General features: G+C 37.8%; 1 protein-coding gene across 4 annotated transcripts in view; it reads left to right on the forward strand.

The window, feature by feature from the left end:
- The window catches only part of VPS8 (VPS8 subunit of CORVET complex), a 288,453-nt gene that overhangs the window by 164,403 nt on the left and 96,108 nt on the right, over positions 1-27,942 (forward strand). For all 4 annotated transcript variants that reach the window (XM_061166734.1, XM_061166737.1, XM_061166735.1 and 1 more), the window contains one exon: positions 16,577-16,724. In XM_061166734.1, the coding sequence (XP_061022717.1) occupies positions 16,577-16,724 (148 nt within the window). The remainder of the gene's footprint in view (positions 1-16,576; positions 16,725-27,942) is intronic.

Raw genomic sequence — 27,942 nt, forward strand, 5'->3', positions numbered from 1 at the left:
GATTTTAAGGAGACCTGACTCCTCTTCCCCTTGAATAATTTACTTTAAGTGAGTCCTTGTTCTCCAACCATCCTACTTGGAGATACTCAAGCTGGAAGGACAGAGAAGTTCAGCTTTGAACTTGGCCTTTTCTCTTATGTAGCAAAGTATAGAGGATGATGGTGATGAACTCTTAATTTTTAAAAAAAGTATTAGGTAATAGAAATATCAGTATAGTCATTTGCTCTGCTATTGCTCTGATATTTAATTTAGTTAAACTTCACAGTAATAAAAATGGCAAGTCACAAGAGTTTTAGAGGTCTTCCATGAAAAGTCCTGCTCTATTATTACCTGTACCTAGATTGTAATATGTTGTAAGGTAAGATCCTTTATAACATATGAGCGACTGAACTGAAGTCAGGACTTTAGAAGTACTATGACAATTGTTTTGTTCACTAGCAAACCACAAATAATTTTACGTTTACTCAGTATATCCCTGGTAACTCAGTGGTAAAGAATCTGCCTGCCAGTGTAAGAGACACAAGTTCAATCCCCAGGTCAGGAAAATCCCCTGGAAAAGGAAATAGCAACCCACTCCAGTATTGTTGCCTGGGAAATCCCATAGACAGAGGAGCCTGGCAGGCCATAGTCCATGAGGTTACAGAAGAGTCAGACACAACTTAGCGACTAAACAATAGCAGGATATTTTATCTCCCTAAATATCTCCCAACCCAGGATAATTAACTCTGAGTTAACTTTACACACATTACTCCTTCCTTGTCACTTCAATTCAGCTCCGAGGCTCTGTCTCACCTACTTCAGAGAGAAGCAGTGCACACATAGTCCCCACTAAGCCACATGACCTGGAATGTCCTCACTTTTGATAACAGCCAGGTCGCCAGCTTTACTTTAGCCTAGAGAAATTAAGAGTTGACAAAGATTCTCCTCTTGACCAAACTTATTCAGACTCCTCTGAGCTCTCTGCTCCACTAGGTCTGACCTTGGGCTTTCATCTCTGTTTTTGTAGAGTATATTTTGAAGAATCCTGCTATGTCAGTTTAGCCAGAATCCTCACCGTCAATATCTGGTCACCTTGATATCTGTCCAAATTTCTTGTTCCCTACCACCCCCCCCCCCCAAGAAATACCTGATCATCCTAGCCTACCTTCAGCAAGTATTCTGTTAGGTCAGTTTGTCAAAGAATTATCCTATTCTGTTAGTAATTTTCTATCCATGGACTGCCCCCTACCCCATGGGAATAAATCTCCATTTCTCCTTGTTGTGTTTGAGTTGAGCCCAGTCTCTCTCCCTGATTGCAACACCCTATTGTGTTCCTTTTGCCTATCATGATAGTCCAAATAAAGTCTACCTTACTGAACAGAAAAAGACTGAAAACTTCAGCCCCACCTTTAAAGAGAGTGTACTTTCCTTCTGATCCACCATATCCAAGATGCCAAAGACCTAGTGTTCTGCTTTGAGAATCCCAACCCAGAACCCATTACACTTCTTCCTCTTACTTTATGTCTTACCTAGGAGGCAGGCATCAATTTTGATTATGCTGTAAATTTATTTTAAATTTGATGTTTGGCATTTCAGTACAATCATTTTTATATAAACAGTATTTTAAATGATAGTATCTCAACTAACCCATAAAAGCCTGTTTGATTCACAGTGTTAATATATAATACCAGTGAGGGTAGGAAAAACTGTTTTCCTTCTACCTGTCTAGGTTCTAAGCAGGTTAAGAAGAGAAAGGCATACAAATTTATTGAGTGTTTTATGTGACATGGAAACTTTCATAAGGAAATGAAGACCTGAAGAAGCACTTAAACCTGAGCATTTTATGCCAGGTTTGACGAATAGTAAAAAGTCATGGACAAATGTACTAGGACTGAAGGATATGAGCTAAGGGTAATAAACTGGGGGAAACTTAGCAAGACATGTTTGTTTGGATTTCTCTGTGTCTCTCCATCTTCAGAGATGAGGAAGCTCCTTCCCTCTAGGAAGAGAGAGAATACCTTTCATAAGTAGTAAGTTAGTGTTAGTCACTCACTTGTATCTGATTCTTTGTGACCCCCTAGACTGTAGCCCACCAGGCTCCTCTGTCCATGGAATTCTCCAGGCAAGAAAACCAGAGTGGGTTACCATTTCCTTCTCCAACCTTTCATAAGGCAGTCTTATGATCTGCTTCACGGGAGAAGGTGAAGGGCAGAGAGTCCATCAATATGCCAACATGCTCTATTTTGGGAAAGTGTGTCCTGAACCCCATCACTGATATCATGTACATTGAATTCTGGATTGAGGGGGAGGAAGAAGGTTAGGAAGGTTGAGTTCAGAGAAGGTAAGGAGGCATTGCTTCTGGAGCCTGCCTTACACCAAGTTCTGAATTATAGACTGTTTGTCTTGGGTGCCCTCTGAACTCTGCCTCCTCCCACTCTGTCCTCTTCTTTCAAGGGGTGCAGGGTGCACGCACTTCTTCAAGCTCTCCACTTTATAAACATTCAGAAATATAGTATTGATCCTAGGTAAAATCCAAGATTAACTTCTTCCATGCTCCAATCAAAACACTCAAAACTTTTGCCAATTGCTTGTCAGTTTCTGTATCATGTGACACTTTTACAGTGAGAATGTACAGTTATCATATGAATACAATGAAGTGTACACAACTTTGAAAAAGGCACTTTTTCAATGCCAGTTGACCTCAAGGTAGTATGGACTAGTTTACATTGATCTCTGTATGATTTCCCATCACAATTTAGCCTTTGTAAATGAGTATGCTGTTGACTGATCTGAAGTAAAGGATTAGAATCTTTTTAGGTATTGGGAAAACTGAAGTGAGAACCAAGGGGAGTGTAGAAAAAGGAATTTAGGGTGAAAAGAACATCAAGAGAAGGTAGACTGGTTCTGCCTAGCAGTTTTCCCTGGCAGACAACTTCAGACTATTTTTGCCTTTGATTCTTCTCTTTCTGTTCTTCTTAAGCAGTAAGACTCTTTTTTAAAACAGGTTTTTCCTGTCATGAAGCTCCTATAGCGGCATTCTGGAAAGTAGAGAAGATGAAAGAAAGTTATTTTGAGATGGAGACTGCTTATATATATATGTGTCAAATCGGAATATTGCCTTTTTTTTTCTCTTGCCCCCAAAACCTGAGTTAGTAGGATCCTCCCTCATTCCCTCTGTGTGTTTGTGTGTGTGTAGTTTATGTGTATTTGATTTAACATTTACTTGTATTTATTGAGTTCTTAAAGCAAGAATTTATTATTTCATTATTTTGTCAACAGCATTTTTTCGGGAACCAATACTCTAATTGAATTCTCATTCAATAGAGTGTATTTCTCTATTTTCTTTACCCAATGTCTTTAAAATACCTTTACTCTGTAAATAATGTCCTTTGTAGAATTAATTGACCCACAAAGATATTGGTGGCATTTATATATAGAAAGATTAGATAGTTTTGAAGGGAGGGAGGTTAATCCTCCAGAAGCAAATTATTTGCCTGAATTGAGGCCAACAGCCTGGGAGAGAAAGGATTTGAATCCTCTTCCAATTTCCTTCTTTTGAGACAGTTTCTACATAAAACTCTACCCCACCCCTATTCCCCATGTGCATTCCTGCTGGCCAGGAATTCTTACTGCAATTCTGATATGTTTACATCCAGGCGCAGGTCCTTTGTACAGTGGGGATGCTTGAAGGACAATGCAAAAGGACACTGATAGTTTTTGTGGGGCTATGAGCTTCATAAGGAATGAAGAGAATGTACAAGTGTGTTTATATTTACAGTATTTTCCCCAATACTGTTTTCTCGGTAATGTCAATTTTAGCCTTTGTTAACAATATTCTGGAGACCTCTGAAATATGGGTATGATTTTCTTGTAGGAAAAAAGAAACACATAAAACATCACGTTGTATTTCTAAGTCTTTAATGAAAATAAAGTAAAAATTGAACATTGCTAAGGAATTGAGTGTCTTTGCCAAGGAGCAAAAACATAGATTATGGAAATGGTTATACGTTGATTTAAGTTGTATCTGTCACTGTTTCTCTGGATAATTTTGAAGGGATATTTTAAGATACTGACATAGTGTTGAAATAGCATATTTCAAAGTTGAAAAGAATATTATATATGATCATGAACTTTAACATATAAAAATGCATTCCTACTACAGTGAGTGCCTGCTTGGCCAGACTCACCATCAGGTACTCTATCTCTGGTCAGTGTTTTTGCCAGCAGCTCAAATTCGGTCTTCTAAATCCTTACACATCATCATCTCCTAATCTCCTTTCAGGTAACTAGATGAATGGATGGATGGGTGAATAGATAGATAGCTTACATTCAATTATATCTTTATTCTTTAATAATTCTTTATAGTGAGATTGCTGTCTGCTAAGCAGCGTGTGAGAGATTGAAAGAGCTCAAAATTGCACTGTTTTTTCCATCTAAATGTGTTCCTTCTCCTTTATTTTCTTTCTTAGCAAATGGCGGTATCCACACAGTTATTTCATTTAAAAACTTACTGAGTAACTACAGCATACTAAGCACCATGACGGGCATGGGACATAAAATGATGAATAAGATGGGACCCTGCCTTCAGAGGCAGTTGTAGTGTAAGCGTCTTAAATAAAATACTAGGTGCGATGATGAGTTTAACTTTTTTTTAACCGCTTCTCTGCACCTTTTCAGCCCTACTACACAGAATAAGTTAATCATCAAAATGTACCTCTTGGCTGTTTCTTACATGTGAGTCTCCTCTCGTCCCCCTCCACGGCCCTCGTTCATGCCATCAGTATCTCTCTCCTGGTCTCTGTTGCTGGTCTCCTAATCAGCCCTCTTAATTTTTCTGCTTCTATTTTCAAACAGCCAAATAATGATAATATTCTTTTTTTTCTTTCTCTTTTTTTTTGTTTCCCTTTCTCAGAGTTCTTTTAGCTTCTGTTATTCAGGGTAAAATACTCGATTTATGGTATAAAAGACCCTTCTTAATTCTATTCAGGAGTTTTGGTTCAACTTAATTTTCTTCCATCCTGCCATTTCTCTTTTCCCTTTTGCTCCTCAGTAGTACTGAACTGTTTGTTAATGGGATGCACTGCACAGGCTTGTTCTGCCTGCCCTTTCGATGTCTTCCTTCCTTTTAGTCCACTTTCTTTCTTTTCATAGTTTAACCTATATGTATTAAGAGCTCTAAGGTTATACATGTGCTTTGCTCCAGTGAGTCCATTTTGGAAAATATATTCTAAGAAAATACCATAAGAAGAAAGTAGATAATATTAAATTATCCATGTCAGCATACTTATAGTGAAAAAACTGTCTAAGAAAGTAGATGAGGGAAACAGCTATCTAAATGGTAAGATATATGAACATAATTGAATACCAAATTAGCAAACATGGCAGTGTTAATGTTTAAATAATGTTAAACTGGAAAATATATAACATTAAATGTTATGCACTCATACAGTTTGTGTGTATGAGTAAATGATAATTGGATGATGTGGTGAGATGTAGATAGCTTCATGCTTACCATATTCATTGCCCTCATAGATTGCTTATTGTTGTTGTTTAGTCACTGAGTCGCATCCACCTCTTTTGTGACCCCATGGACTGTAGCCCACCAGGCTCTTCTGTCCATAAGACTTCTCAGGCAAGAATACTGGAGTGGGTTGCCATTTCCATGATAAAAGTTTAGATTGGTAAGTTAATAATAAAAAATGAGAGCAGTTGTTAGGAGTTTGGAACGAATAGTCTACTCTTTGCTTTTAGAATTTGTGACACAATGAAAAGTTTCACGTGAGTGCTACATAGGAAAGTTTCAAAAACCTTTTTTAAAGAAAACTTCCCAGATACCATATTTTTCTGTTTACAATGAAAAGGACACATATTAGGATACTTTTTGGCTTTTAAAAAATCCTAACCCTTTCTTCTATTTTATTTATACTACTATTTTTTTCATCACCTGTTTTTTCTTTTTTGTTTGTTTTCTATTCCTTTATGCCTCCCCTGACTTTAATTGAGCATTTTATATATGATTCTGTTTTTCTTCTCTTAGTATATTAATTATACTTCTTAAAAAATTTTCCAGTCGTTACCTTTTGATTTTTGAATATTTATTTATAACTAATTCCAAGCCCAACTGTAACACTGTAGTACTTCATGGGTAGATAACATTTGTAATTTCTTCCTCCTGTGTCTTATAATATTGATGTCATTCATTTCACTTATTTATAAACTATAATCACTGAACCCATTGTTACTATTATTCTTTTGATGCTATTATCTGTTATGATAATTAAGAATAAGAAAATAAAATTTTTACTTTACCTTCATTTATTCCTTTCCCAGTGTTCTTCCTTTTTTTATGTGGATCCAGATTTCTGACCTGTATCATTTTTGTTCTTTCTGGAGAACTAACATCATTTGAAAGGCAAGTTTACTGACAATGTATTCTCTCAACTTTTGTCTGAGAAAGTATTAATACTTCTTCACTTTTGAGAGATAATTTTACTGGATATGGAATTCTAGGTTAGTATTTTTCTCTCAACACTGGAAATACTTCACTCCATTCTCTCCTTGCTTTCATGGTTTATGAAGAGAAGTCTGATATAATTCTTATCCTAGCTTCTCTATAGGTGAAGTTGTTCTCATCACCCCCCTCCCACTCCCCTGGCTTCTTTCTGGATTTTTTTCTTTTGTCTTTGATGTTCAGCAGTTTGGACAAAATATGCATAAGTGTAGCTTTTTTGGAGGCTTCCCTAATAGCTCAGTTGGTAAAGAATCCACCTGCAATGCAGGAGACCCTGGTTCAATTTATGGGTCAGGAAGAGCCGCTAGAGAAGGGATAGACTACCCATTCCATTATTCTTGGGTTTCCCTTGTGGCTCAGCTGGTTAAGAATCTGCCTGCAATGCGGGAGACCTGGGTTTGATTCCTGGGTTGGGAAGATCCCCTGGAGAAGGAAAAGGCTACCCCCTCCAGTAGATTTTTTGCTTTTTATCCTGCTTGGTTCTGTCTGAGCTTCCTAGATCTATGGTTAGGTATCTTTCATTAATTTGAGGAAATTCTCAGTCATTATTGCCTCAAATATTTCTTCTGAACTTTTCCTCTTTTTTTAATCCTTATCATATTGCCACCTTATATATATTATACCAAGTGTATTTGTCCCACAGTTCTTGGATATTCTGTTTGATTTCCCAGCCCCACCCCCAGTCTTTTTGCTCTTTGTGTTGCAGTTTTGAAAGTTTCTGTTGACATATCTTGTAAGTTTAGTGATTCTTTCCTCAGCTGTGTGCAGACTATTGATGTACCCATCAAAGACATTCTTCATTTCTTTTAGTATTTCTTCTTTTAAGCATTTTCTTTTGATTCTTTCTTAGTGTTTCCATTTCTCTGCTTACTTTACCCAAATGTTCTTATATGTTGTCAGTTTTTCCATTAGATCCCTTAGCCTATTAATCATGGTTGTGTTAGATTCCTGTCTGATAATTTCAGCATCTCTGCCATATTTGAGTCTGATTCTGATACTTGCTAAGTCACTTCAAACTATCTCTGTGTGTGCTTTAATATGTCCTTTATTTTTGTTGTTGTTGGAAGCTAGACATAATGTAGAGTGTAAAAGGACTTGAAGTAAGCAGGTCTTTGGTATGAGTTTTTCTGTTTACCTGGGAGGAGGATCCCCTGGAGTAGGAAGTGGCAACCCACTACAGTATTCTTGCCTGGAAAAGAGGCAAGTATCCTTGCCATGGACAGAGGAATCTGGTGGGCTGCAGTCCATGGGGTTGCAGGGAATTGGACACAACTGAGCGCACACATGCACACAGGACTTGTACTAAAGTAAGGTCTGAGATGTGTAGTTCTTTCTTTGCATGTCCCTGTTATTTAGAAGCACTGCTTATGTGGCAGTGAGGTATGACTGTGGTGGAAGGAAGCAGTCCACTGTCCTGTGATGAGCTTTTAGTCTTTTAGTGAGGCAGTGCCCCTGTGACCTTCCCAAGTACCTCTCGGTCCTCAACCCCGCTCTAAGTGAGACAAGAAGGCTAGAGGGTGCTGGAATTGGGCATTTCCCTTTCCCCACATGAAAGGCTAGAGCAGGCTGGAATTGGGCGTTTCTCAGCTTAGTTACTCTGGCTACCTGATGCGAAGAGCCAGCTCATTGTAAAAGACCCTGATGCTGGGAAGAATTGAAGGCAAAAGGAGAAGAGGGCGGCAGAGAATTAGATGGTTAGGTAGTATCACTGACTCAATAGATGTGAATTTGAGCAAACTCTAGAAGATAGTGAAGGACAAGGCAGCATGGTGTGCTGCAGTCCATAGAGTTGCAGAGAGTTGGACACAACTTAGTGACTGAACAACAGCAATTTAGTTATGCCCTAGGAAAAGCCCAGTTGGTTTGGCTCTAGTGTAATAGTAGGGCGGGTATATTAGATCTGCCAGGGGTTTCTTAATAAAGCACCACAAACTGTGTGGCTTAAATGACAATTTATCATCCCAGTTCTGGAGGCTTGAAGCCCATGATTAGTGTTGGCAGGTTTGTTGCCTTCTGAGGGCTGTGAGAAAGAATCTGTTCAATGCCTCGTCTCTAGCTTCTGGTGATTTGCCTGGCAGCCTTTGGCATTCCTTAACTAGTAGAAGCATCACCCAGTTTTCAGCTTTTACCTGACATTCTTCTTGGGTGTATGTTTGTGTCTAGATTTCCTCTTCTTTGAAGGACACTGATTGTATTGGACTAGAGGCCCACCCTACTCCAGTATAACCTCATCCTAACTTAACTAATTACATTTGCAAAGATCTTATTTTCAAGTAAGGTCACCTTGTGAGGAACTGGGAATTAGGACTTCAACACACGAATTTAGGGGTACCTATTTCAGTCCCTACAGCAGGCCTTGTTAAGAAGGACAAAGTGCTCTGGTTATATTTCACAGTGGCCACATTTTCCCTCCCTCTGCATGATGGGATTTTTCTCCAGTCCTCAAAGTGAACCTGGTGCGCTGGAGGTAAAACTAACAAAAGTATGAGAACTCCCTGACAATACATAGCCCCTCTGGAATTTTTAACTCTGAAGTTGGTCCTCACTGAACCTCCAGTGTGTTGTCAATTACAGTTTAGGTTTTCCTGCCCCAATTCTGGTTCCAGCAGCAGTGCTCTCTGCTTCTGGGCTTCTGCTCCAGCTAGGTGTGATACTTTGTGTCCACCTCTCTCAAATTTGGGGGATGGCAGTTTGCTCTGTGACCTCCTTTCTCAGATGGATCCAAAAAGACCTGTTGATTTTCAATTTGTTCAGCTTTTTTTCCTGTGAGAATGGAATTGATCACTTTTTAGCTCTTTGCATGCTAGACTAGAGACCAGAAATCTTTGTCCTCTTTATGGTCAGAATTATGTATGGATATCGTAATAGATTTATAGTAGTCTGACTCACTGTCTGTTTAAAGATTGTCTCTGTGGTGGTGTCATAGAACTGCCTTTTTTTCTTACCTCTTCTAATTCCATCTATCCTTTGGGAGAGAGAATGGTATCAAGTTTCCCATGCAAAACTGAAAGTGTATCAAATTATATTATACTGAGATGCCAGGACCTGCAGCTTTTCACTCTTTAATCTACTTGGGCCACATTAAGGCAGTCTTTCTAGTAGGATCAGTAGCAGATATTAGTGATATGGAGAGCTTTGCATTAGAAAGAAAATATACTTGCAGTTACCTGCATCATCATCATCATTATTATTACTATTATAGTGGTAGAAAAAATTGTTTTAGCTAACCTGTTTTAGCTAACCTGTAAGTTTTTATTTGAAGTCTGTATAGCATTAAATTGATTCAGATATTGTTTATACTTGATCAGGTTATGCAGCTAAGTTTTTTTTCCCTATCCTTAAAATCGTAAGGCTTATAAAAATCTATTCTTCTTGCTTATGCAGGAGATCACTCAAAACAATACACCTTTTCCCTATGAGTATCAGATAAGTAACAAAAATTCTTTTGAGATTTGGAAGAGGACATTTTGATACTTGATGGTTAGAGTAAGGAAATGGAAAGCAATCCCATCCGCTAAAGATCTGTCTTCAATCTGCTATTACATTGATTTGATGTGGCAGCATCTTTGCTGTTAGCCTGTCTCCTTTGGACTGTGCCTCATAAAAGTGTATATAGGATTGCGGCTGTTCCTGTCTGAGGAATACCGGCAGCTCTGCACAGTGTGCAGGGTCATTATGGAGAGTGAAGAGACCGAGTACTGGCTTCCTTCTGGCCAGAGGACAGGTTTCCATCCAGGCCAGTCACTTGTCCAGTTTGTGGAACATTACTGTTCATTATGTTACAGTTGCGTGCAAATTGTAGGTATTGTCTTTGCTACCTATAATTAACACATTTAAATTTTCAGGCAAAATGGCAAACTCACATTTTTGTTTAATTTGCACAGGAGTCTATTATGGAATTTTTAACATGGGATATATGTGGAAAGCTGAAACTTCAGCTTCATGGCTTTGTGAAGTGACTTGATTTGAATAAAAACTATATGGAAAATAATTTTCTTTGCTCTTATGTGTTGTGAGTCATTATTTGCATTCTCAATTCCAAAGGTACTGGGTAGTCATCAATATGCCACCACCTCCAAGGACTGGATATATGGAAATGAGCAGAGAGTTCAGACAGTGAGGATTTAGGCTAAGCTGTGGTGGCCCGCAGTTGTCAAAGCAAGTCACTGAGGGAGACTGTGAAGTCCTCTTTCTGAGAGATCTAGAAAAGCAGTCTAGACTGGCCTATTTTTGTGCAGCTTTTAGAATGAAGGGGAAGGACTAGACCAGATTTTTTTATTTTTGCAAAATATTCATTTTCTTTATCAAATGTTTTGAAATCAGAAATTTGAATACTAGAATCATTTTTAAGTTATGCTTTTGAAAACTGACATATAGTTTATCCATCCCCAGAAATAGCCAATTATACTAGGTTATAATTTTAATTGATTTTCACAGACTGAGTGAATATTTTCTCCAACCTGAATTTTGGAGTGTGTTTAGAGTGTGTGTGTGTGCGTGCACACGCGCGCACTTCAAATGACATATGTATACTTTATTTTAAAGCTGACAAAAGAAAGCCTTGTGTGAGTCTTATAAAATTCTCCCTTTATATGTATTTAAATGTTTACATCATGTGAGTCAATTCTGTCATTAAAATAGAAATTCCCTACAGAGTAGATAAAGTCGAGGTCTAAAATACATAATTTTGATAGCCATTAAAATTAGCAGTGAGTATTTGGCAAAGGAGGTAGCTGATAAAAGGCATAATAGAAATATGTTTGAGAAATGGATATAACAAATCGCTTTTATGTGTAAGACTGATAAGCAGCAGTCAGAAATGGATGTAAATTTGTTAATGCTACAATTTACTTATTAAAGTTTTGATTATGTTTATTTGCCTGATCATTTCCCAGCAGACACATTATTTCCCTCAAAAATGAATGCATCAAAATCTATTCATTTGGGTGATTTGCTTGGTTTGATGCATATTCACATCTTCAGTACTTGTAAAGGGTTTTATGAATAAATGTTCTGGAAAGAATTAAGTACTGTGGTTTATCGACAGGTGCTTATGTCTGATTTTAATCTGCTCCATAGTCTTGCATTTGTAAGATATATTACTGGAAGTCTGACATAGGTATAATATTAGCACCACCTACTGTGTATAAGCATATGGAAAGTACACAGACTCACCTTAATGTCAAGAATTGGTTTGCATTCCCTTTCTCTTTTACCTAATTGTGTTCTATTGAGACACAACTTTGGTTCTACAAGGAGAACTGTCATTCCCCTGGGTGTGCCATTTTCATCTCCTATTTTCTCCATGTAGAACTTTCTGACAAGACTTAGTCCTAGCTACATACGACTTTACAGCCCTAGTCCTTGTAATTTTCACTCCTCTTTTCTACATTTTGGGTCCCTCTGTTTGAAGACAGTCCAGTGTACTGTTTATTTCATCAGTTCAGTTTAATTCAGTGTGCGTTTACCGAGCATCTGTTATTTTGTGACAATACTGTGCCAGTGCTGGGAAAACAGTGATGAATGTAGCACCGTCTTTGGTTTCAGAATTTATTGTATAATTGGGACAGACACTTAGATAGTTTTCAAGTTACGTGATCAGAACTCAGGTGGTGGTCTGTATAGGGAATAGCCAGTCATTTAACAAAATCCTGCCTTAAAGGCAGTTGTGAAATAAAGAGGAAAACTTCATCTTTGGGATTTACAGCCTATTTGAGGAGATACTGAATTAGCCTCAGCATGTATTGAAATCCCCAAGCAGCAGGATTTAGTGAGATCCTTGCCCAACCTCTGGTCAGAACTGAGGGTCATAAAGCTCTTAATTTGGGAAGGATTTTCTATTCTAAATATAATTCCTATTCTGTAACTGAAGGGTCTTGCCAATAAAAATAGGAGTGCTATGTACCACCATATAGAATACTTAAAACCCCTAGATCATTCTTGAGTCCAGATATTCCTACCTATGGCTGTTGGTGTGCTGCACCTGGGTTACAGTTGTGTTTAAAGACTGATTCCCTGAAATCTTGAGAGGCACCTCTTAGGGTACACAGAGTACCTTGTAATCAGTCTGATTTCTAATGGGCCAGATAAATACGGTCATTTTCTATGTGCCATTATGAGAAAAAACTAGAAGTGTTGATTTAGACCATTAACCTTTCTGGCTGTCTCTTTCTGTCTCTCCTTTTTTTTTTTCTTTCTAGCGATTTATTTATTTTTTATTTGATTTTAGCAAAGTACAGTTGATTTACAGTGTTGTGGTAATATCTTCTGTATGGCAGAGTGAGTCAGTTATACATATTCTTTTTCATATTCTTTTCCATTATGGCTTGTCATAGGATATTGAATATAGTTTCCTGTGCTACACAGTAGGATCTTGTTGCTTATCCATTCTGTATATGAGTTTGCATCGGCTAATCCTAAATTCCCATTCCATCCCACCTGTAGTCCCTTCCTCCACCTTGGCAGTCACAAATCTGTTCTCTATATCTGTGAATCTGGTTTTGTTTCATAGATACGTTGATTTATGTTGTATTTTAGATTCCACATATAAGTGATAGCATGCAGTATTTGTTTTCTCCTTCTGACTTAATTCAATTAGTATGATGTTCTCTAGGTCAATGCGTGTTGGTACAAATAGCATTATTTAATTATTTTTGGTGGCTGAGTAATATTCCATCTGTGTGTATACACATATGTTTTTTTATCTATTCATCTGATGGACATTTAGGTTGTTTTCATGTCTTGAGTATTGTGAATAGTGCATGTATCTTTTTGAATTAGAGTTTTCTCTGGGTATATGCTCAGAGTGGGGTTACTAGAGCATATGGGAACTCTATTTTTAGTTTTTTGAGTAACCTCCATACTGTTTTCCATAGTGGTTGCACCAGTTTACATTCTAACCAACAGTGTAAGAGGGTTCCCTTTTTTCACACCCTCTCTAGCATTTGCTATTTGTAGACTTTTTAGTGATAGCCTTTCTGACTGGCGTGAGGTGATACATCATTGTCGTTTTAACTTACATTTCTCTGATAATTAGTGATGTTGAGCATCTTTTCATGTGCCTTTTGAACATCTGTATGTCTTTGGAGAAGTTTCTGTTTAGGTTTTCCTGTCCATTTTTTGATTGGATTATTTTTTCGTTGAGCTGTAGAAGCTGTTTGTGTATTTTGAAAATTAAGCCCCTGTGCCATCGTTCACAAATACTTTCTCCCATTCCATAGGTTGTGTTTTTGTTTTGTTTGTATTTCATTTGCTGTGCAAAAGCTTGTAATTGGCTTACGTACCATTTGTTTGTTTTTATTTCTGTTGTCTTGGGAGACTGACCTAAGAAAACACTGCTATAATTTATGTCAGAGAATTTTTTGCCTATGATCTTTTCTAGGAGTTTTATGGTGTCTTGTTTTATAAATAAGTCTTTGAGAGATTTTGAGCTTATCTGTATGCGTAGTGTGAGGGCGTGCTCTAACTTCTTCGATCTCTATGCAGCTGTTCAACTTTCCCAGAACCATGTGCTGAAGAGATTGTCTTTTCTCCATTTTATATTCTTGCCTTCTTTCTCAAAGATTAATTGGCCATAGGTGTGTGGGTTTATTTCTAGGATCTCTGTTCTGTTTCATTGATCCATATGTCTGTTTGGGGGCCAGTATCACACTGTTTAATCATAACTGTAGCTTTGTAATCAAAGCTTTGTCTGACGTCTGGAAGGGTTATGTCTCCTGTTTTTGTTCTTTTTCCTCAAGACTACTTTGGCAATTCTGGGTCTTTTATGGTTCCATATAAATTTTAGGATATTTGTTCTAGTTCTGTGAAAAATGGGTAATTTGATAGCAATCACATTAAATCAGTAGATTGCTTTGGGTAGTATTGCCATTTTAACAGGATTCTTCCAACCCAAGAGCATGGGATATCATTCCTTTTCTTTAAATCATCTTTAGTTTCCTTTATTAATGTTTTGTAGTTCTCAGCATGCAAGTCTTTTACCTCCCTGATGAGGTTTATTCTTAAGTGTTTTTTTGGATGCAATTTTAAAAGGTGGTTTTTCTTTATATTCCCTTTCTGCTATTTCACTCTTAGTGTAAAGAAATGTCACCGATTTCTGTATGTTAATCTTGTATCCTGCTACATTGCTGAATTCATTTATCAGTTCTAGTAGTTTTTGTGTGGAGTCTTTAAGGTTTTCTATATATAGTATCACATCATCTGTGTATAATGATAATTTCACCTCTTCCCTACCAATTTGAATACCCTTTTATTTCTTGTCTGACTGCTGGGGTAGGGATTCCAAAACGATCTTGAAGAGAAGAAGTGAGAGTGGGCATCTTTGTCTGGTTCCAGATTTTAGTGTGAAGACTTTCAGCATTTCACTGTTGAGTATTATATTGGCTGTGAGTTTGTCATAAACAGCTTTTATGTTGAGGTATGGTCCCTCTATACCCACTTTTGTAAGGGTTTTTCTTAAAATCATGAATGGATGTTGAATTTTATCAAATGCTTTTTTTGCATCTGTTGAGATCATCATATAGTTTTTGCCCTTTCTCTTGTTGATGTGATGTATCACATTGATTAATCTGCATATGTTGAACCATCCTTGTGACACTGGGTTGAATCCAACTTGGTCGTGGTGTATGACCTTTTTTATGTGTTGTTAGATTCAGTTTGCTAATATTTTGTTGAGAATTTTTGCATCTATATTCATCAAAGGTATTGACCTGTAATTTTTTTTTTTTTTGGTAGTGTGTCTTTGTCTAGTTTTGATATTAGGGTGACAGTGGCTTCATAAAACGTCTCTGGGAGTATTCCTTCCTCTTTGGTTCTTTTGGAAGAGTTTGAGAAGGATCTGTGTAAATTCTTTTTATATCTAGTAGAATTCTCCTATGAAGCCATCTGATCCTGGACTTTTTTAATTGGTAGGGATTTTTTTTTTAATTACAGATTCTGTTTCATTTCTAGAGATTGATCTATTCAGACCATTAACCTTTCTTTAGAAGGTTAGTTTTCCAAGCAGTCATTTTTGTATCTTCTTAACCCTGTTCCAGTTCTTTATATACAGAGCTTTAGTTGAAGAATTCTGAAGAGAAGATAGACTCCCAGAAGAACTGACTTATTTTGAGGGTAGAGAGAAAATGATTCTTAGATCTCCAATGAGCAGCAGTTGATTTTTCTAAATATTTCCAGTAGTCTCCACCATGATAAAACTAATCCTTGACCTCCACTGCTTTTGTGTAGGCATTATGAATAGCAGGCTTTGTGAATTGCTGACATCCAGGCAAATGAACCATAAATTTAATATATCTTACTCTTCATCCACTTGCTTGTTTTAACAATAGCCAAATGATTAGCTGTTGCTGCATTGTGCAAGGTGCTGTTGCAGGCTTTGAGATTCATTAGTGAGAGGATACCTGGTGGCTGCCCTCACAGAATTTAGTCTTTTATAGAAAATAGGTAATTAAAGAAGTGATTACAACATGATGTGATTGGTATTATAAGGGAAGTAGAGTAGGGACAGTTGTTGAGACTGGAAGATGGCTTATTGTATATAGTCATTCATGGATCAAATTGTTCAAACTAAACTGAGTCATCTTTGTTTCTTTTTGAGCAATAATAGAACTTTGTGTGTGATTTAGAGGAGCCTGCACTGAATCTCATTTCCATAATTATTCAAGGTAAATTGAGAAGCATTGTGATTTAGAATGTCTCTATCACATATAATTCACCTTAATAACCTAAGTAACATCAAGACCTTTAATTCACAATTTTACCTGATCAAAAGGTAGTCTTGGTTTTAAGGTAACATTTTGTGGTGGTGTTCAGTTGCTGAGTTGTGTCCAATTTTTTGCGAACCCATGCACTGTATGTAGACCATCAGTCTTCTCTGTCCATGGTACTTCACAGGCAAGAATACTGGAGTGGGTTGCATTTCCTTCTCCACGGAATCTTCCCCACCCAGGGATCAAACCTGTGTCTCCTACATTGGCAGGTGGATTCTTCACCACTGAGCCACCTGGGAAACTTAACATGCTTTTTAGCTGTAGCCTTAATTACAGATATGATTAAATAATGCTACTCTCTTGCCTTTTCTGTTTTCAGGGAAGGTATTCATGTAAATCAAGAATCGCTGCAGATATCTCCCTGTATAATAGAGCAGTTCATTGAGCTCTTGTGTCAGTTCAGCCCAAACCACGTTATTGAGACGCTGCAAGTCCTTGAGTGCTACCGCCTAGAAGAAACTATTCAGGTAAGACCAATGCTGTAGAGAAGGAAAGAGTCAGTGTTTATCATTCACTATTTTACAGATGAGCACAGGGAGATGCATATGTTAAGTCAGTTGCCCGAGTTTATGCCCTATGTGCTAGCATTGAAGATTAAACCCTCTTCGTTTGACTCCATAGTGCATGCTTTTCTTTGCTGTGATAAATTGCCTCTCTGTTCATTCTGGTGAAGTCAGAAACAGCACATGCCAATAATTGTTGTTAATCAAGTTTCACAGGCATTTTAGCCAACAGGACAAACATAGAAAAAGGAATACAGTAAAAATATTAAAAGGGAAAAACCAAACTCTTACTTGCAGACACTGATGGTTAGATAGTCCTGTAATAGTGTCGTGAGACTTACAAGGCTAAATGGCAGTTAGCGCAGTCATTGCCTTGATTCTCCTTCCTTGTTTTCTTCCATTTCCAAATGGAAATGTGTGTGTGTATGCATATATGTGCATATGTATATATACGCACATGTTCTAATCTACCATAAGAGGCTAGTATGTTCCCTATTTAAAATTTGTTTTTAAGCTGTCATTATGTCTTTGCCATCAATACTGATGAAACAGTAACCTGTATTTTCTGCATCCACCTCCTAAACTCCCCACATGATTAAATTGTTCTAAATTATGAAATATTTAAAAATATACAGAAGTGTGCAAAATATCAAATACATATGTGCCCACAAACCCAACTCTTTAGATATTAATATTTTGCCATACTGGCTTCAGATCTTTGTTGTTTGTTTTAGAAATAGGAGAAAAGCATCCTTTATCTGTCATGTCTCCCCTGAGGTTACCATCAGCCTGAAGATGGGAAGTTTGTTCTTCCCATTATTTTAAAAAAATTTTTCCTTTATATGAATTTAATTTACCTATAAAACACAAGGTACAGTTTTGTATGCTTTTAAATTTTGTATTAACGATATCATATATAATAATCCTATTGCAAATTGCTATTTGTTAGTTTTTTGTCTATCAATTTTTATGCATGTAGCTGTAGTTCGTTCATTTTCTTTTTGTGATGCAAAAGTAGTTTATTATGACACCATTTATGTAAAATTATATAATATTTGCAATAGAAATGATCAGCTACATCCATGGGAATCTAGCACGTCACACAAAGGAATAAATAACAAATAACACTTCAGTTGTCGTTAACAGTTGATTAGAAATTTTATTTTTATTTATTTATTTACTTTTTAGAAATTTTGTTTTTAAAAAAAGAGTCTCAAGCTAAACAGTAAAAGTTTTGCATTGTCAGAGTAGTTCTTTCATTTTAATGTCTGTTGAATGACCGTGCCACAGTTTATATATTTTCCTATCAGAGTGTTTCCAATTTTTTGCCATTATAAACAATGCTGCTCTGGACATCTCTGTACATATCTGCTATGTACCCATCTGAGACTTCTCTAAGTAGTATGCCTGGAAGTGGAATTCTTTAGACAATAGAGTAGCTTAATTCTACTCATATTGCCAAGTTGATTTCTTACTTGTTTCCATTCTCATGATCAGTGTTTGAAATGTGCTATTTTTTTATGTCCTTGTTGATTTCTAGTATTTTAGTCTTCTTAATTTTTGCCAGTATGACTATTACCATTGCTTACTCATGACATTGCATATCTTTCCATATGTTTAGTTACATTTTGGATTTTCTTTTTTCTGAATTATGTATTCATATCATTTGTCCAGTTTCCTATTAAGATTTTGCCCTTCCTTACTGATTTCTAGAAGTTCTTTCTAATTTCTGGATCTCTAGTCCTTTACTGATTTTATGTGTTGGAGATGCCTTCTTCTAGTCTGTTACTGCATGTCTTTTAATGTGTTTTTAGTGACTTCTATTTTAATTTGTCAGTCTTTTCCTTTAGGGTCAAAATTTTGTGTGTGTGACTTTTATTTCCTACTTTAGTGTCATTAAGGATATCCTCTTATGAGTTTTGTAGTTTGACTTTTTTCATTTAGGTGTTTAATACATCTGGAATTTATTTTTATAAACTGATCAAGAGAGGAGTTTATATATGTATTTTTCTGTGTACATGGTTCATGGTCCGTGTGGCTTTTTTGGCTGTGTGATAGGTCTTCATTGCTGCACAGGCAATTCTCTAGTTACGGTGAGTGGAGGCTGCTCTCCAGTGGTGAATGGGCTTCTCATTGTGGAGGCTTCTCCTGTTGAGGAGCATGGACTCTGGAGCACACAGGCTTCAGTAGTTGTGGCACATGGACTCACTAGTTGTGGCTCCTGGGCTCTAGAGCACAGGCTCAATAGTTGTGGCGTACCAGCTTAGGTCTTTAATCCATTCTGAGTTTATTTTTGTGTATGGTGTTAGAGAATGTTCTAACTTTGTCCTTTTACATGTAGCTGTCCAGTTTTCCCAGCACCACCTATTAAAGAGACTGTCTAGTCTCCATTGTGTATTCTTGCCTCCTTTGTCATAGATCGGGTGACCATGTGTGTGTGGGTTTATCTGTGGGCTTTCTATCCTGTTGCATTGATTTGTATTTCTGTTTTTGTGCCAGTGCCATAGTGTCTTAGTAACTGTAGCTTTGTAATATGGCATTGAGTCAGGGAGCCTGATTCTTCCAGCCCCTTTTTTCTTAAGATTGGTTTGGCTATTTGAGGTCTTTTGTGTTTCCATATAAATTATAAAATTTTTGCTTCTAATTCTGTGGAAAATGTCATTGGTAATTTGATGGGGATTGCATTGAATCTACAGATTGCTATGGGTAATATAGTCATTTTCACAATATTGCTTCTTCTAATCCAAAAAAAAGGTATATCACTCCATCTGTTTGTGTCATCTTTGATTTCTTTCATCAGTATCTTATAGTTTTCTGAGTATAGGTCTTCTGCCTCTTTAGGTAGGTTTATTCTTAGGTATTTTATTCTTTCTGTTGCAAAGGTAAATGGGATGGTTTCCTTAATTTCTCTTTGTGATCTTTCATTGTTACTGTATAAGAATGCAAGAGATTTCTGTGCATTTATTTTGTATCCTGCAACTTTACCAGATTCATTGATTAGCTCTAGTAGTTTTCTGATCCTAAAAGACTAAAGGCAGCTAAAGGCATCTTTAGGATTTTCTATGCATGGTATCATACCATCTGAAAGCAGTGACAGTTTTACTTCTTCTTTTTCAGTTTGAATTCCTTTTATTTCCTTTTCTTCTCTAATTGCTGTGGCTGAGGCTTCAAAGACTATGTTGAATAATAGTGACCAGAGTAGACATCCTTGTCTTGTTCCTGATCTTAGAGGAAATGCCTTCAGTTTTTCACCATTGAGAATATTGTTTGCTGTGGGCTTGTCATGAAAAGAAAAAAGTGTCGGTTGCTCAGTAGTGTCTGACTTTTTGCAATACCATGGACTAAAGCCCTCCAGTCTCCTTTGTCCATGGAATTCTTCAGGTAAGAATACTGGAATGGGTAGCTATTCCCTTCTCCAGGGGATCTTCCTGACCCAGGGATCAAACCCCAGTCTCCTGCATTGCAGGCAGATTCTTTACCATCTGAGCCACCAGGGAAGCTCATAGACTTGTTATATATGGCCTTTATCTTATTGAGATAAGTTCCCTCTATGCCCACTTTATGGAGAGATTTTTTTTCTTTTTATCATAAATGGGTTTTTAATTTTGTCAAAAGCTTTTCTGCATCCATTGAGATGAACATATGGTTTTTATTCTTCAGTTTGTTACTGTAGTGTATCACATGGATTGATTTATGGATACTAAAGAATCCTTGCATCTCTGGAATAAATCCCAGTATGATCCTTTTAATGCATTGTTGGTTTCAGTTTGTTAGTATTTTCTTGAGTGTTTTTGTAGCTATATTCATTAGTGATGTTGGCTTGTAAATTTTCTTTGGTAGTGCCTTTGTCTGGTTTTAGTATCAGAGTGATAGTGGCCTGATAATATGAACTTGGGAGTGTTCCTTCCTCCACAATATTTTGGAAGAGTTTCAGAAGGATAGGTGTTAACTGTTCTCTAAAAAAGCAAGAGAGTTCCAGAAAAACATATACTTCTGATTTATTGACTATGCCAAAGACTTTGACTGTGTGGATCACAACAGACTGTGGAAAATTCTGAAAGAGATGGGAATACCAGACCACCTGACCTGCCTCCTGAGAAATCTGTATTCAGGTCAAGAAGCAACAGTTAGAACTGTACATGGAACAAAGACTGGTTCCAAATAGGAAAAGGAGTACATCAAGGCTGTATATTGTCACCCTGCTTATTTAACTTATATGCAGAGTGCATCATGTGAAATTCCAGATTGGATAAAGCACAAGCTGGAATCAAGATTGCTGGGAGAAATATCAATAACCTTAGATATGAAGATGACACCACCCTTACAGCAGAAAGTGAAGAAGAACTAAAGAGCCTCTTGATGAAAGTGGAAGAGGAGGGTGAAAAAGCTGGCTTAAAACTCAACATTCAGAAAACTAAGATCATGGCATCTGGTCCCATGACTTTGTGGCAAATAGAAGGGAAACAATGGAAGCAGTGAGAGACTATTTTCTTGGGCTTCAAAATCACTGCAGATGGTGATTGCAGCCATGAAATTAGAAGACGCTTTCTCCTTGGAAGAAAAGCAGTGACCAACCTAGACAGTATATTAAGACAGAGACATTACTTTGCAAACATAGGTCTGTCTAGTCAAAACTATGGTTTTTCCAGTAGTCATATATGGATATGAGAGTTGGACTATAAAGAAAGCTGAGTGCTAAAGAATTGATGCTTTTGAACTGTGGTGTTGGAGAAGAGTTTTGAGAGTCCCTTGGACTGCAAGGAGATCAAACCAGACCATCCTAAAGGAAATCAGTCCTGAATATTCATTGGAAGGACTGATGCTGAAGCTGAAATTCCAATCCTTTGGCCGCCTGATGCGAATAGCTGACTCATTGGGAAAGACCCTGATGCTGGGAAAGATTGAAGGTGGGAGGAGAAGGGGATGACAGAGGATGAGATGGTTGGATGGCATCACTGACTCGATGGACATGAGTTTGAGTAAGGTCCGGAAGCTAGTGATGGACAGGGAAGCCTGGCATGCTGCAGTCCATGGGATCGCAAAGAGTCAGACATGACTAAGCAACTGAACTGAAAGGCTTGATAGAATTCACCTGTGGAGCAGTTGGTACCTGGACTTCAGTTTGTTGAAAGTTTTTTAAATCGTAATTTTGGTTTCGGTACTTGTGGTTGGTCTGTTCATATTATCTATTTCTTTCTCTTTCAGTCTTAAAAGCTTGTATCTTTCTAAGAATTTGTCCATTTCTTCTAGGTTGTCCATTTTATTTGTATGTAGTTGTTTGTAGTAGTCTCTTATGGTTCTTTGTATTTTATTGGTGTTGGTTTTAATTTGTTTTTTGTTCTGCTGTTAACTCCTTCTTGTGTATTTTAAATTCTTCTTGTTGTATTCTTCAGCTTTGATCATCCTCTTTCCTATTTTCTTTTTGTTTCAGTTATCCCTGTGTTCTTCTTATTTTCCCACGTTCAGATAGCATTTTATTAGTAATGCTTTGAACTCTTTTCAGGTAAATTATTTATCACTTTTTGTTTCCCATCCCCTTAATGAATTTTTCTCTTTCATCTGAAACACATTCCTCTTTTTTATATCTTGTTTGACATTCTCTGTTTTTCTCTGTGAGATTATGTGAAACAGTCTCGAAGGCATGTCCATATGTGGGAGCATCCCTATGAAGTCTGCTTGTCCCCAGTGGCATCGATGGAAGAGGTAAATTTAAAGTGAGCATAGGCTATATCCTTCCCTGTTTTCTGCTATCAGGCTCTGTACTGCTGGCATGTAGGGCTAGAGTCACTGCCCTGTCAGGGGTGATGCCAAAGCCTGAGGGTCTGGAGCAGGGTTTCTTCCCGATGTGATGATGATATTCACCCTGGTTAGGGGTATGGCTGGGACCTGAGGGCTTGGGACTGCACTTCTAAGATTGTTCCACTTTTTTTTTTTTAAGTTAGCAATTGTTATTTATTTATGGCTGTGCTCAGTCTTCATTGCTGTGTGTGGGCTTTCTCTAGTTGCAGTGAGCAGGAGCTACTCTTGTGGTGAGCAGGGGCTGTTCTTCCTTGTGGTACATGAGCTTCTCATTGAAGTGGCTTCTCTTCTTGCAGAGCACGAGCTCTAGGCCCCAGGTTTCAGTAGGTGTGGCACACAGGCTCAGAAGTTGCTGCCTGTGGGCTGTAGAGTACAGGATTAGTAGTTGCGGCACACTGGCTTAGTTGATTTGCAGCATGTGGGATCTTTCCAGACCAGGGATTGAACCTGTGTCCCCTGCATTGGCTGATGGATTCTTAACCACTGGACTACTAGGGAAATCCAGTTTGTTCCCCTTTTTTTCCTGGTGTCCACACATTGGTAGAGGCAGGGTCAGGGCCAGAGTGGCTGAAGCCACACTAATAAGCTGGATCCATTTCTCCTTTTGTGCAGTTGTATCAGCAGTGGCAGTCTCCACGCTAGTTAGAGGCAGGCTGAGGGCCTGAGCTGGTTCCAGTCTTTCCTGATGCTTGCACCTACGTGTGTGCAGGCAGTGGCAGACTCTGACAGGGCTGGAGGCAGGGTCAAAGTCCAGGCAGCTGCTGCTCCCTCCAGGTACTGGCTGCTCTCATCCCTGCCTCTCTGCCGCTCTGTCTAGATGCAGGGCCATGGTGTGAGGTGGCTCCACTCCCTCCATGGCCACTTGGGCTCATTGGAAATGAAATTTCTAAAAGGAAATTTTTTGAAATGACTTTTTAAAAATAGATTACTGCTGGTATGTGCTGTTAATTTTTGTGCATTGTTTTCCAATCTTGTATTGTTTTTTCATTCCCTCATCTGATGTTTGGGAACTCAGGAATATTACTGAACAGAAGCAGTGATAATATGCATTCTCTCCTTATTTCTGATTTAAAAGGGGAAGTTGGACAAGGAAATGGCAACCTACTCCAGTATTCTTGCCTGGAAAAGTCCATGGACAGAGGAGCCTGACAGGCTGCAGTCCGTGGGGTTACATGACTGAGCATGTGTGCATGAGGGTGGAGGGAGATGGGTTGGTAGCAATAAACTGGTAGAACTAAAAAAGATAAATAATAAAAGAGGATGTGTCTAACATTTTATATTAAATATGGTGTTTATTTTAGGATTCTAATAGGTGATTTTTATTAAACTAAGAAAGTTCAGTTACCAGTTTGGGTTACAGTGTTTTGCATTGTTTTTATTTTTGTCAAAAATGGGTGCTGCATTTTATTACTTTTTCTGCATTTATTAAGATGATTACATCTTCCCCCTTTGCTCTGTTCACCTGTTAATATGTTATTTCTGCCTTTCTTTTTTCTTCCTCCTGAGAAAGTTTAATTCTAATTTAGTACTCTTTTCAAAGACTAATGTAGGATTTTTTAAACCTCACTGCTGTTTCTTTTTATGACATTCTTTTCTGTATTTATTTTCTTTTTTCTTAGTTTAACTGAGATTTCTTTTTTACTTATTAGAAACTCTTGGTTTATTAATTTTTATTAAGATCCCACAAGCTAATTTATAGTGTTTTCATTGTCATGTTGTTCTAAATATTTTATGAATAATTACACTTATCAATTTCTGGTGTATATTATTACTATTTATGTATACATGTGAGTTTTTGTTCAGTGGATCTACATAATTCAGGTCCATAACAACTTTTTTTAATATAGATTTATTTATTTTAATTGGAGGCTAATTACTTTACAATATTGTATTGGTTTTGCCATACATTGACTTGAATCTGCCATGGGTGTACATGTGTTCCCCATCCTGAACCCTCCTCCCACCTCCCTCCCCATCCCATCCCTCTGGGTCATCCCAGTGCACCAGCCGCAAGCACCCTGTATCATGCATGGAACCTGGACTGGCAATTCGTTTCACATATGATAATATATATCTTTCAATGCCATTCTCCCAAATCATCCCACCCTCGCACTCTCTCCCACAGAGTCCAAAAGACTCTTCTATACATCTGTGTCTCTTCTGCTGTCTTGCATACAGGGTTATCATTACCATCTTTTTAAATTCCATATATATGCGTTATTATACTGTATTGGTGTTTTTCTTTCTGACTTACTTCACTCTGTATAATAGGCTCCAGTTTCATCCACCTCATTAGAACTGATTCAAGTGAATTCTTTTTAATGGCTGAGTAATACTCCATTGTGTATATATATACCACAGCTTTTTTATCCATTTGTCTGCTGATAGATATCTAGGTTGCTTCCATTTCCTGGCTATTATAAACAGTGCTGCGATGAACATTGGGGTGCACGTGTCCCTTTCAGTTCTGGTTTCCTCGGTGTGTATGCCCAGCAGTGGGATTGCTGGGTCATATGGCAGTTCTATTTCCAGTTTTTTAAGAAATCTCCACACTGTTCTCCATAGCGGCTGTACTAGTTTGCATTCCCACCAACAGTGTAAAAGGGTTCCCTTTTCTCCACACCCTCTCCAACATTTATTGCCTGTAGACTTTTGGATAGCAGCCATCCTGACTGGCATGTAATGGTACCTCATTGTGGTTTTGATTTGCATTTCTCTGATAATGAGTGATGCTGAGCATCTTTTCATGTGTTTGTTAGCCATCTGTATGTCTTCTTTGGAGAAATGTCTGTTTAGTTCTTTGGCCCATTTTTTGATTGGGTCATTTATTTTTCTGGAATTGAGCTTCAGGAGTTGCTTGTATATTTTTTAGATTAATCCTTTGTTGCTTCGTTTGCTATTATTTTCTCCCAATCTGAGGTATTTCTGCCCTCATTTTTAAGATTTCTTTCCTTCTGCTGACTCTGGGGTTCTTCATTTCTTCCTTTTCTAGTTGATTTAGGTGTTTAGTTCAGTCGCTCAGTTGTGTCCGAATCTTTGCGACCCCATGAATCGCAGCACACCAGGCCTCCCTATCCATCACCAACTCCTGGAGTTTACTCAAACTCACGTCCATCGAGTCAGTCGTGCCATCAAGCCATCTCATCCTCTGTCGTCCCCTTCTCCTCCTGCCCCCGATCCCTCCCAGCATCAGGGCCTCTTCCAGTGATTCAGCTCTTTACATGAGGTGGCCGAAGTATTGGAGTTTCAGCTTCAGCATCAGTCCTTCCAATGAACACCCAGGACTGATCTCCTTTAGGATGGACTGGTTGGATCTCCTTGCAGTCCAAGGGACTCTCAAGAGTCTTCTCCAACACCACAGTTCAAAAGCATCAATTCTTCGGCGCTCAGCTTTCTTCACAGTCCAACTCTCACATCCATACATGACCACTGGAAAAGCCATAGCCTTGACTAGATGGACCTTTTTTGGCAAAGTAATGTCTCTGCTTTTTAATATGCTATCTAGGTTGGTCATAACTTTCCTTCCAAGGAGTAAGCATCTTTTAATTGCATGGCTGCAATCACCATCTGCAGTGATTTTGGAGCCCCCCAAAATAAAATCAGCCACTGTTTCCACTGTTTCCCCATCTATTTCCCATAAAGTGATGGGACCAGATGCCATGATCTTAGTTTTCTGAATGTTGAACTTTAAGCCAACTTTTTCACTCTCCTCTTTCACTTTCATCAAGAGGCTTTCTAGTTCCTCTTCACTTTCTGCTGTAAAGAGTAGTGTCATCTGCATATCTGAGGTTATTGCTGTTTCTCCTGGCAATCTTGATTCCAGCTTGTGCTTCTTCCAGCCCAGTGTTTCTCATGATGTACTCTGCATATAAGTTAAATAAGCAGGGTGACAATATAGAGCCTTGACGTATTCCTTTTCCTATTTGGAACCAGTGTGTTGTTCCATGTCCGGTTCTAACTGTTGCTTCCTGACCTGCATACAGGTTTCTCAAGAGGCAGGTCAGATGGTCTGGTATTTAGAGTTAGTTTATTTGACTTTTTTCTTGTTTCTTGAGGTAAGCCTGTATTGCTATGAACCTTCCCCTTAGCACTGCTTTTACACTGTCCCACAGGTTTTGGGTTGTTGTGTTTTCATTTTCATTTGTTTCTATGCATATGTTGATTTCTTTTTCTATTTCTCCTGTGATTTGTTGGTTATTCAGCAGCGTATTGTTCAGCCTCCATATGTTGGAATTTTTAATAGTTTTTCTCCTGTAATTGAGATCTAATCTTACTACATTGTGGTCAGAAAAGATGCTTGGAATGATTTCAGTTTTTTTGAATTTACCAAGGCTAGATTTATGGCCTAGGATATGATCTCTCCTGGAGAAGGTTCCATGTGCACTTGAGAAAAAGGTGAAATCCATTGTTTTGGGGTGAAATGTCCTATAGATATCAATTAGGTCTAACTGGTCTTTTGTATCATTTAAAGGTTGTGTTTCCTTGTTAATTTTCTGTTTAGTTGATCTATCCACAGGTATGAGTAGGGTCTTAAAGTCTCCCACTATTATTGTGTTATTGTTCATTTCCCCTTTCATACTTGTTAGCATTTGTCTTACATATTGCGGTTCTATGTTGGGTGCATATATATTTATAATTGTTATTTCTTCTTCTTGGATTGATCCTTTGATCATTATATAGTGTCCTTCTTTGTCTCTTTTCACAGCCTTTGTTTTAAAATCTATTTTATCTGGTATGAGTATTGCTACTCCTGCTTTCTTTTGGTCTCTATTTGCATGGAATATCTTTTTCCAGTGCTTCACTTTCAGTCTGTATGTGTCCTTTATTTCGGGGTGGGTCTCTTGTAGACAACATATATAGGGGTCTTGTTTTTGTATCCATTCAGCCAGTCTTTGTCTTTTGGTTGGGGCATTCAACCCATTTACATGTAAGGTAATTATTGATAAGTACGATCCCATTGCCATTTACATTATTGTTTTGGGTTCGAGTTTATACACCCTTTCTGTGTTTCATGTCTAGAGAAGATCCTTTAGCATTTGTTGGAGAGGTGCTTTGGTGTTGCTGAATTCTCTCAGCTTTTGCTTGTCTGTAAAGCTTTTGAATTCTCCTTCATATCTGAATGAGATCCTTGCTGGGTACAGTAATCTGGGCTGTAGGTTATTTTCTTTCATCACTTTAAGTATGTCCTGCCATTCCCTCCTGACCTGAAAAGTTTCTGTTTAAAGATCAGCTGTTATTCTTATGGGAATCGTGTGTTATTTGTTGTTTTTCCCTTGCTGCTTTTAATATTTGTTCTTTGTGTTTGATCTTTGTGAATTTGATTAATATGTGTCTTGGGGTGTTTCACCTTGGGTTTATCCTGTTTGGGGCTCTCTGGGTTTCT

Source organism: Dama dama, chromosome 19, assembly GCF_033118175.1.
Source record: "Dama dama isolate Ldn47 chromosome 19, ASM3311817v1, whole genome shotgun sequence".
NCBI lineage: Eukaryota > Metazoa > Chordata > Mammalia > Artiodactyla > Cervidae > Dama > Dama dama.